The sequence below is a fragment of the Protobothrops mucrosquamatus genome, unplaced genomic scaffold (genome assembly GCF_001527695.2).
Source record: "Protobothrops mucrosquamatus isolate PMUCROS unplaced genomic scaffold, P.Mucros_1.0 scaffold1771, whole genome shotgun sequence".
In the NCBI taxonomy this organism is placed as follows: domain Eukaryota; kingdom Metazoa; phylum Chordata; class Lepidosauria; order Squamata; family Viperidae; genus Protobothrops; species Protobothrops mucrosquamatus.
This window is the reverse complement of record NW_015387909.1, coordinates 347,123-358,290: the sequence shown is the minus strand read 5'-3', so window position 1 is coordinate 358,290 and position 11,168 is coordinate 347,123. Positions and strand designations below refer to the sequence as shown.

Below are 11,168 nucleotides of genomic sequence, written 5' to 3'. Positions count from 1 at the left end.
ACATACATACATACATACATACATACATACATACATACATGCCTGGACAAAGTCTGTCCAATCTCCAAATCAATTTGAAGGCCTGAGATTTCGTTTGACAGTTCAGTTCAGAGGACCAGGCTGGAGCGTGGAAAATGGAGTGAGGTAGTTGTGCTAACGATAGAAAGTCATCCGGCCTTAGGAGGGCGTTCAGGAAGGAAGGTGCTGCCACTGAGAAGACCCTGTTTTGTGTAGGTGCTCGTCAAATTTCATTCAGATTTTGGAAACCTGCTATCTAACATCAAAGAAGTCACAAGAGAAGCAGCATACAGATGACGGTACAGGTCCTCGACTTAACGACCGTTCATTCTGTGATCATTCATAGTCACAACAGCACTGAAAAAAGTGACTTATGGCCGTTTTTCACCCTTGTGATGTCGTGTGTTATGTGATCACCTTTTGCGACTTTCTGAGAAGCAAATCGGTGGGGAAGCCAAATTCACTTAACAAACCGTGTTACTAACTTACCACCTGCAATGATTCACTTAACAGCTGTGACAAGAATGGTCATAAAATGGGGCAAAATTCATTTAACAACTGCTTCGCTTAGCAAAAGAAATGTTGGGATCGGTTGTGATCGTAAGCCAAGGACTACCTGTATTTGGGTCTTTTATTCCTTTTAGATTCATATACCAGTTGTATTTTTGCAAAGGCTTTTCTCACTGACATCATGTTAACTCAGTGTTTCTCAACCTTGACAATTTTAAGGCATGTGGACTTCAACTCCCAGAATTCCACAGCCAGCCTTGCTGGCTGTGGAATTCTGGGAGTTGAAGTCCACATGCCTTAAAATTGTCAAGGTTGAGAAACACTGTGTTAACTGAACAACAACAAAAACAAGTCTCTTCTATATTTTTCCATTGCTATCAATGAAAGGGGAAAAAATAGGTTCATTCACGCTTCCATGCAGAGTTTTTGTGCTTTTTTTTGCTTTGTTTTGTTTTCCTATTCCCTTTCTTTTCTGTCAGTTTGTGAAATCTCATTTTTTTTTTAGTCAGAAGAGATTTTGCGATACCACTCAAGGGCACTTTAAGTTTTAATATTTGAGAGAGCTGGAGTGGTATTAGCATATTACGTCTCCTTGGTATTGGAACAAAAACAATAGTTAAAGCTCTATTTCCAAGGAAGACAAGAAGGTAAATCAATTAAAAATAGTGACATTTAATTACCAATGAGGCATTTATTATGTGTTAATGAATGACAGCTTCCCTATCAACAAATCAGCAGTAGGCACGAAAGACTCAAAGCAATCCTGTAATTATGTAGAATATCTGATGAATTTATTCCTGTAATTTATTTATTTTTTAAAAAAAAATCTTATCCCCAAACCTAGCGGTGATGGATGTTTTATGCCAATGCTTGTTCATGCTGACAAATGTACAGTATCTTTTCCCCTGAAGTTGGAAAGAACTGCACCTGCATTTCCCAGGGCAAATGGTTGAAGAGAAATAAGAATTTCTGGTCAACCGTCTGAAATCCAGGCCAACCTTCGGTGGTTGATAGGAAGATAGGAAGATAGTGGATGGCTGAACTAGATAGTCTTTGGAGGCCTTTTTGTTTTTTCAAATTAAGCCATAAGGGGTAGGGCACTTTGGGGAACACATTTAGAAGGTGATGCTCTCACTGCCGGTTCACAAACTATCCCCGTGGTGGAGCGAACCTATGGCACGCGTACCGCAGGTGGCACGCAGAGCCCTCTCTGTGGGCACGCGCGCCCTCGCCCCAGTCCTAGGCCTTCAGCTTGGTTTTATAAACCCTTTTTGCTTTAGGTCTCCGCTGCCATGTGCAAAAAAAGAAAAAAGGTTCAATCAATCAATTTCAACTTCTTGCGGGGAAAAAAAAGATCTCGCAAAATTGGAATTGATTGATTGAACTTTTTAGTCCCATCCAGTCTGCTTTACCACCGCAGCCACGCCCACCCAATGGGCCACACCCATCCAGTGGGCCACGCCCACCCAATGGGCCACACCCACCCGACGATACATAAGTGGGTTTTGGGTTGCAGTTTGGGCACTCGGTCTCTAAAAGGTTCGCCATCACTGATTATTATTCACATACCAGAAATACACTACTGCATTGAGATTATTCTATTCTTAACTTAGCTCTCCAAAGATACTGTCTGCTAGCTCAGCTTATGTTTGTCTTATCTTGGTCTGGTTTTTTTTTTGTTTTTTTTTGAAGTGCCCTCTCCTAAAAACATACTAGAGTTTTGGATACCAGCCATTTTTATTTTCCAAGACTACATCCTGGAAGTGAAGTTGAAGCTAGAGACTTGTACTTTGCCGTATGTCAGCTTCCAGTTTTTAATTTTCAATGAAAGTAGAAAAAAGATGTCAGCTGAGAGAGTGTTCACAACACATGGAAGACTTATCCATAATTTCAACTGGGAGACTGTGAGCATCTTCAACCAAGCCAAATCCAAAAATGCTAGAGAATTCCTGGAAGCCTGGCACTCAGACAAATCGGCCATCAACAGGCACATAGAGATAAATGACATCTACATAGCATTCAAAAGAGACAAAAAGATAAACTAAGTTTCCCAGGACAAATGGTTGGAATAAAATAGGACTTTTAGCCAACAGTCTGAAATCAAGGCATTCAGCACCCAGCTGAACAGAGATTAACACCAAGACCAACATGATCAACAAGCAAACAATACCCCAATTAAGGAACTACCAATTCAGACAAGCAATCTAACAATAAACAACAGCTTCATCAAGGAACCACCAAGACTACTCTCACCAACACTGACAGGACAAACCACTAGGACAAGGGTCTTCAAACCTGGCCCTTTTATGACTTTTGGACTTCAACTCCCAGAATTCCTCAGCCAGGCACACTGGCTGAGGAATTCTGAAAGTTGAAGTCCACAAGTCATAAAAGGGCCAGGTTTGAAGACCCCTGCACTAATATATAAAGTGAGAGTCAACTCCACATCCTACTAACTCTGAGGATGTTAACCTAGTTTGGTAATGAAACATCTGCAAGAAAACAACCAAGCTCAGAGAGCCCCAAGGATCCCACAGAATCTAATTATTTGTTTGAAATTGAAAAGATAGGAATCAAATGCCAATAACACCTAAGGAATTATGTCTCTATGACAATTGAATTTCCAATTCAAATATTTCTCTGCTTTAATCAAAGGAATCCAGTGACTTTTGCATTGATTCAGATATTTTCTTTCATTCTTACCTGCTTTGCTCCCTCCAACATGAAAAGTGTATCGGAAGTGGCTTTACTATATAATCTGTATTCTCACTGTTTGCTTTGTGTTTTTCTGCTGTCACTGAAGTTACTTGTATTTGCTTTCAAAGAAGAGTTTATGACTTTAGGGATGCATATGATGTTCATATCCTGTCTTTTCTCTCCAAGGGTCCATATCTGTAATTGAAGCCTTGGACTATGAAATGTGTAAGGACTTCTTCCTTGTCATTGAAGCTAAAGATGGGGGCAGCCCAGCTCTGAGTGCCGTGACAACAGTGAATATAAATGTGACGGACGTTAATGATAATCCACCAAGATTTAGCCAAGATGTCTATAGTGCGGTCATCAGTGAAGACGCATCAGTTGGGGACTCATTAATAATGGTGAGTTCTGAGGTTTTCTACCCGTATCACTAGGGTAAATGGCTAATTGTGAGTGAATACAGGACGCACTTTCTTAGTGATAACAGATGTTGATAATTTTGAAAATGCTGTATAGTAAGTCTAGGAAAGGTTTATGCATATAGCATAGTTAGGAGAAATGTGGATGATATCTAGGGCTTCATTACAGTCTAGTACACAGTTAGATAGATAGCTAACTAGCTGACTGGCTAACAATAGAGATAGACAGACAGACAGACAGAGGTAGGATATATAAGGAGAGAGACATGGGGAGATGGAAAGGGAGGTAAATAGGGAGATATTTGTTTTTTAAAATTTATCTTGGCGACTTTTTGAGCTGACAGTCTAGTACAGAGCTAGATAGATAGCTAACTAGCTGGGTGGCTAACAATAGAGATGGATGGATGGATGGATGGATGGATGGATGGATGGATAGAGATAGACAGACAGACAGACAGACAGACAGACAGACAGATAGATAGATAGATAGATAGATGTAGGTAGGTAGGTAGGTAGGTAGGTAGGTAGATGAATAGGTTGAGAGAAATTTCTTGACTGGCAAACTTAAAATTAAATGTTATTCAGGAAATTTTTACAGGAACAATATATTTTTTTGAAAGTCTTGTTAAAATGAAGATTACATCAACCCAATTTATTACTGTGCTAAGCCATAATGTAGTTTCTTTAGTTTGCTATAGCATTCTGTGGTACATAATCAAGCCAATTATAAATCATGATAAAGCAAGGCAGGGATGTGTGAAGCAAGTCTTCAAATTGCAAGATGATGATTGAATTAATTTCCCAAACTTGAGAATAACTCCCCAATCAATTTTCCCCATTTGGGCGTTTTTGGTCTAGCATGCAGTTAATCGTGGAACTTTATTTGGGTGAGGCCATGATTGGTCCAAGTAGTTCCCTGGGAAAGTACGTCCTGTAGTTATATCCTGCCTATTTTAGATAATCACCTCTGTGGAATCTTGATAGACCATAAATGACAATTGAAGTGTTTTAAGTATATCGTATAATAGCATTTAACCGTATATACACTTGTGATGATTTGGTATACAGAGGAATTTATCAATTCATTGTCATTGTTCTCCCTTCTGTTTATAATTCTTCGTTTTTCCAAAGTTGATCGCCGAAGATGTGGACAGTCCTCCCAATGGACAGATATCTTTCTCCATTATCAGCGGAGATCAAAATAATGAATTTACAATTGATCCTGGCTTGGGACTGATTAAAGTTAAAAACAGATTGGACCGAGAACGGGTAAGGTCAACCAGTTTCATTGCTTCTCCATTGCTTTCTTCATGCAGCTAGTATTAATACTTGATAAATACCTACGGATTTATGTTATAGAAGTAAAAAAAAATATTTCGCAGGATTATTCTTTGTCATTTTCCTAAGCAGGCACTGCCATAGCACGGGAATAGTGCTAGGAAGAAGATTCTTTGGCATTTTCCCATTGCTTTTCCGTTTAAACACCCTCCTTTCCTAGTATCCCAGTAGCAAATGTATTTGCTACATTTCTGACATCATGATTGTAGAAGCTTGGAGTTCCTATTTTTCAGAAAAAATACAAATTAAATAAGAGAGGGGGGGGGACAGACAAAAATAAACATGCAGCTTTCCTGTGAGGTGCTTTCTTAAGAATTAGTACAGTTCATATGATATAGGGGTAAAGGTGTATTGAACCAAAACTGAGATGCCTCAAGTTCAAGCCAACCACAAAAATTCACTGGGTGATTTTAGGCCAATATATCTTAGTTCAATCTACCTTGCATAATTTTTGTGAGGATAAAATATATGAATATGTAAACTACCTTGAGATTCTGAAGAATAGGTGGAACATAGATCTAAGGATGGAATGGAATGGAATGGAATAGAATAGAATAGAATAGAATAGAATAGAATAGAATTAAGGAATAGAAAATAGAATGGAGTGGAGTGGAATGAAATGGAATGGAATAGAATAGAATAGAATAGAATTAAGGAATAGAAAATAGAATGGAATGGAATGGAATGGAATGGAATAGAATAGAATAGAATAGAATAGAATAGAATAGAATAGAATATTCTGTATTGGCAAAGTGTGATATAAAAATACCACAAGTGTGTTATAAACATATCACAAGATATAAAAATATATATTCTGGGATTGCAAGTTCTATTGATATAACCCATTTTCACTATTAGAGTTTCTGCAATCCTAGTTATTGCATGTTTCACATTTACTTTGCAAATGGATTACTGTAGTTTGTATACAGGGCTGACTGAGGACCTCAAGGAAATTGGCTGAGGCCAAATACAGTGAATGGATGAGGCAGGCAGGCAAAGATAATCAGGACCTTGGAGAGCTCAATGCACGGAAGGCAGGCTGGGTTGTTGAGTGAATCTGGCTTCCCCATTGACTTTTCTTGTCAGAGGATCACAAAAGTTGATCACATGATCCTGAGACACTGCAGCCATCATAAATACATGTCAGTGCATTTATTGGACACTGTCCCAAAGGTGCTTTTTCAGAAGGCAGCTGGACTTTCTTGTTTTTTTCTTTGAAGATGTTTCGCTTCTCATCCAAGAAGCTTCAGCTCTGACTGGATGGTAGAAGGAGTATAAATCCTTCCATCCCCCAACATCCAGTCAGAGCTGAAGAAGCTTCTTGGATGAGAAGCGAAACGTCTTCACAGAAAGACAAGAAAGTCCAGCTGCCTGTTGAAAAAGTATCTTGGACAACAAGGGAACGGAATATAAATCCTGGATGACTGAGAATCTCCATAGACATTTATGGGAACTGCAACTGTCATAAATACATGTCAGTTGCCAAGCATCCAGATTTTGATCCCGTGACCATGGGGATGCTGCAACGGTTGTAAGTGTGCAAAAGGCTCATAAGTCACTTTTTTCAGTGCTGTGTGTAACTTGGTCACTAAACAAATGGTTGTAAGTTGGGGATTACCTGTAAAGCTTCATTCTCATAGAAGATGACATGTGCACATCCAACTAAGTTTCTTTCAAACAGCATAGAAGTGATTCTTCTTGATGATGGTATAGGGTTTCCTGCCTGAGCAGGGGGTTGGACTAGATGACCTCCAAGGTCCCTTCCAACTTTATTTTGATTATGATGAAGTTGATGAAGATGAAGATAAAGTAATAATGGTGTTTATCAATTTACTCTGCAGTCCTGGCATGTCCATGTACTAATCCAGGCCAGCCCTATTTAACATTTCAGAGATCTACCAAGTTCAGCCGGAGGCTATGTTTTTTTGAAAGAGGAAAAAGATCTCCACTTGGGGGAAAAAATGCTCTTATTTGCCTCAAGGCTGCTTAATGCAAAAGAAAAAAACATACTTCCCATATTAGTATCACAGCCAGCTGGAGCTATCAATATTTGACTCACGTAATATTTATCAAACGGTCGTCGTCCGTCTGTTTCGTCTCCCCACCCACCTAGACGACGGTAGACACCTGACACCCTTTTTAGAACTCCTTCTTAATTCGTCAACGTGACTTTAAGTCACCCTAAAATCGTTTTGGAGGTTGTGTCTTCAGACCGTCAAGCCTTGCTTCGGAACTTAAAACGTCCGGGATTAACGTGTCATCTCTGGACAAGATGGGTGGCACATTAAATAAACACATACATGCATGCATGCATACGTACATACATACATACATATATAAGAATTATAGATTCAAATGACCACCATTATGGGCAGCACATTAAAATACATCTATGCATCAGAATATAGATTCAAATGACAACCATTACAGGATTGCACACAACATTAGTGTGGCATCCCAAGAGTTAAATTGCTTTAAGGTGATGTAGGATGCTCATATAGCCCTGCATGTTCCAGAGCATATTTTTGCCTTAGAAATGGATAGTTGGCCCATCATCCTGTACTCCACCCACACCACTTCCCCCACTTGTACGTCATACATGTTTTATAAAAGTAAAGGTAGACCTCAACTTAGGACCACAACTAGGATCACAATTTCTGTTGCCAAACACGGCAGTTGTTAAATGAGGTACATCCAATTTTTTTTGCTACAGTTGGTAAGCGAATCACTGCTGTGGTTAATAATAATAATAATAATAATAATAATAATAATAATAATAATAACAACAACAACAACAACAACAACAATAATAATAATAATAATAATAATAAAGTTGGAAGGGACCTCGGAGGTCATCTAGTCCAACCCCCTGCTCAGGCAGGAAACCCTATACCATTTCAGACAAATGGCTGTCCAGTCTCTTCTTAAAAACTTCCAGTGTTGGAGCATTCACCGCTTCTGGAGGCAGGTTGTTCCACTGGTTAATTGTTCTAACTGTCAGGAAGTTTCTCCTTAGTTCTAGGTAGTTTCTCTCCTTGATTAGTTTCCACCCGTTGCTTCTTCTCTTGCCCTCAGGTGCCTTGGAAAATAGCTTGACTCCCTCTTCTTTGGGGCAGCCCCTGAGATATTGGAACACTGCTATCATGTCCCCCCTCGTCCTTCTCTTCATTAAACTAGACATACCCAATTCCAGCAGCCGTTCCTTATAGGTTTTAGCCTCCAGTCCCCTGATCATCTTTGTTGCTCTTCTCTGCATTCTTTCTAGAGTCTCAACATCTTTTTTACATCGTGATGACCAAAACTGGATGCAGTATTCCAAGTGTGGCCTTACCAAGGCCTTGTAAAGTGGTATTAACGCTTCACATGATCTTGAGTCTAATGAACCATGCGCTCGTTAAGCAAATCCGACTTCCCCCATTTATTTTGCTTGTGGGAAGCTGACTGGGAAGGTTCACCAATGGCGATCACATGACCCTGAGACACTACAACCATCATAAATACATGCTGGTTGCCAACCACCCAAATTTTGATCCTGTAACCATGGGGATGCAGCAATGGGTCGTAAGTGTGAGGACAGGTCATAAGTCACTTTTCCCAGTGCTGTTGTAACTTCAAATGGTTGCTAAACAAATGCTTGTAACTCAAAGACTACCTATAATTTCATCAAGTGTGTAATTGACTACTCTCAATAACTCTGTAGCTGCTACCTGCAGAAACCTGTGAACAGTTGAGGATGAACTTATATAGAATAGAATAGAGCTGGAAGGGACCTTGGAGGTCTTCTAGTCCAGCCTCCTGCTCAAGCAGGAGGACCTATACCATCTCAGACAGGTGATTCTCCAGTCTCTTCTTAAAAATCTCCAGTGATGGAGCGCCCACGATTTCTGTGGGGAAGCTGTTCCACTGGTTGATTGCCCTCACCATCAGGGAGTTTCTCCTTAATTCCAGGTTGCTTCTTTCATCAGCTTCCACCCATTATTTCTCGTCCTTCCCTCTGGTGCTCTGGTGAACAGTGACATAGAATAATGCAGGGTTTGGTAACCAATGCTTTTATCCAAACTGAAGCCAGTGGGGATACATCCCAATAAATAAAGTGAGCACCATTAATGTCTAGATTGTCTTCTTAAAGTCATATTAGGCAAGAAGTCTGCTTCTTGCCCAAAAGCTAGGACAGATGTAGGCAACCTTGGCTCTTTTATGACTCGTGGACTTCAACTCCCAGATTTCCTGAGCAGCCATGCTGGCTCAGGAATTCTGGGAGTTGAAGTCCACGAGTCATAAAAGAGCTAAGGTTGCCTACCCCTGAGCTAGGACATCAGAATGAAGATCTTCACATAGATTTATGTATATCAGGAGTTTACAATCAATAACCGTATAAGGAGCATTACAATCATTATTTTATTTTATTCTGTTCTATATTTTGTTTTGCCTTTGAGTCATTGTCAACTCCTGGCAACTGCAAGGTCAAATCCCTGCAGTTTTCTTGGCAAGATTTTTTTAGAAGTAGTTCGCCGTGGCTTCTTTCCTAGGGTTGAGAGAGAGTGACTGGCCCAAAGTCACTCAGCTGGCTGGGCCTAAAGAAGGATTAGAAGTCAGGGTTTCCTGGTTTCTAGCCTGATGCCTTAACCACTACACCAAACTGGCACTTCTTCTTCTTCTTATGCCATATCCGTTATCGGACGTTGGCGATCATGTTGGCGATCCTATTTTTACCAGCAGCCGCACGAAAAAGTGCTGCTGAGTTTTGTCCAAACAATCCCTTAGATTTTGAAGCCACGATGTTCTTCTTCTGCCTGGACCTCGTTTGCCTTCAATCTTTTTCTGGAGGATTAAATGGAGTATGCTGTATTTTTCTGGGTGTCGCATCACATGTCCGAAATATTCTGACTTTCGTTTTTTAATTGATGATTTCCCTTGGCTTTCCCAGGCGGCTTATCACCTCCTCATTTCTGATCTTGTCAACCCAGCCTATACGTAACAGCCCGCCTGTAAATCCACATTTCAAATGCTTCCAGTCTCTTCTGTCAGAGACCAACTCTCTACTTCTATCATAGAACAGGATAGAAAAAATATAGCATCTGACAAGCCTGGTTTTCAGTCTTAGGCTTATGTTGTGACTGCAGAAGACTTTTTTCATTTTGAAGAATGCTATTTCAGCTTTCTCTATCCTTGTCTTTACTTCAATGGTCATGTCCCAGCTTTCATGTAAATTAGAACCGAGGCACTATATCTATCTAATTAGTACCCTTAAATAGAAGATTTTTTTTTAAAAAAAAATGGTACACTTAACATCTTACTTCTGCAATCCTTTCCTTTTTTCCCTGAATATTTACATATTTTAAATCTAGGAAACCAAGCGTTCTGTTGGTATGAGATAGTTGTTGGGCACCATAGTTCACAGGGCTGGCTTAAGCCTGCAGCTATCACAGGAAACACCGTAGCCATGGTGTGGTTTTTAGAAATAAATTTTGGAATCCATTCTTGTAATACAATTGATCGGGCTGCTCTAAGTCTATATTTGATATCTGTGGGCGTTTGAAAGCATTTTTGTGGACAGATACTTCTGAAAACTATCATAGCCGATATTAAATTTCTTATGTAAGATGCTTAGATGTTTGTTTTTTAAGTACTCCATTATGTGCAGTTTGCATCATCTCTAGGAGCAATTTTAATAGACTGGAGCCATTATGTTTATGGATTTTTTTTTAACTAAAAAAGTACTTGAGTCACATTGAAGCTGAAAATGCAGAAATGCCAGTATTCAGAAGCCAAATAGTGCAGTCCAGACACTTGTTATTAGACCACTTGGTACTCTTTGTTGAAAACTAGGGATGTCACAGCCTTTGCTTATAATGATTGAGGATGGTGGGAAAAGAACCCAAAACACCTTGAGGCCATCAAATTCTTTCACTATTTGATTTTTTCTAATAGAATCCTAGAGGAAGAAAGCAGATTATTCTCCTTCAGTCTGTTGAAGGTATTTTCTGAGTTACATTCTTTGGTCAATCACTCAGTTTCTACATGTTTTGCAATATTTCAGTTTTTTCCTACTGCCTAACTGATCATCTAGTGCAGGGGTAGGCAACCTTGGCTCTTTTATGACTCGTGGACTTCAACTCCCAGAATTCCTGAGCCAGCCATGCTGAGGGGAAAGGGAGAGGTTTCCAAGCTGAGCCATGCTGGCTC

At 39.8% G+C, this 11,168-nt stretch overlaps 1 protein-coding gene across 1 annotated transcript in view; it reads left to right on the top strand.

Annotated features, from left to right (window-relative positions):
• FAT3 (FAT atypical cadherin 3) overlaps window positions 1–11,168 on the top strand; it is a 285,051-nt gene that overhangs the window by 202,311 nt on the left and 71,572 nt on the right. Inside the window, exons 15-16 of the mRNA XM_029285492.1 lie at window positions 3,412–3,626; window positions 4,776–4,913. Of these exons, the coding sequence (XP_029141325.1) occupies window positions 3,412–3,626; window positions 4,776–4,913 (353 nt within the window). The remainder of the gene's footprint in view (window positions 1–3,411; window positions 3,627–4,775; window positions 4,914–11,168) is intronic.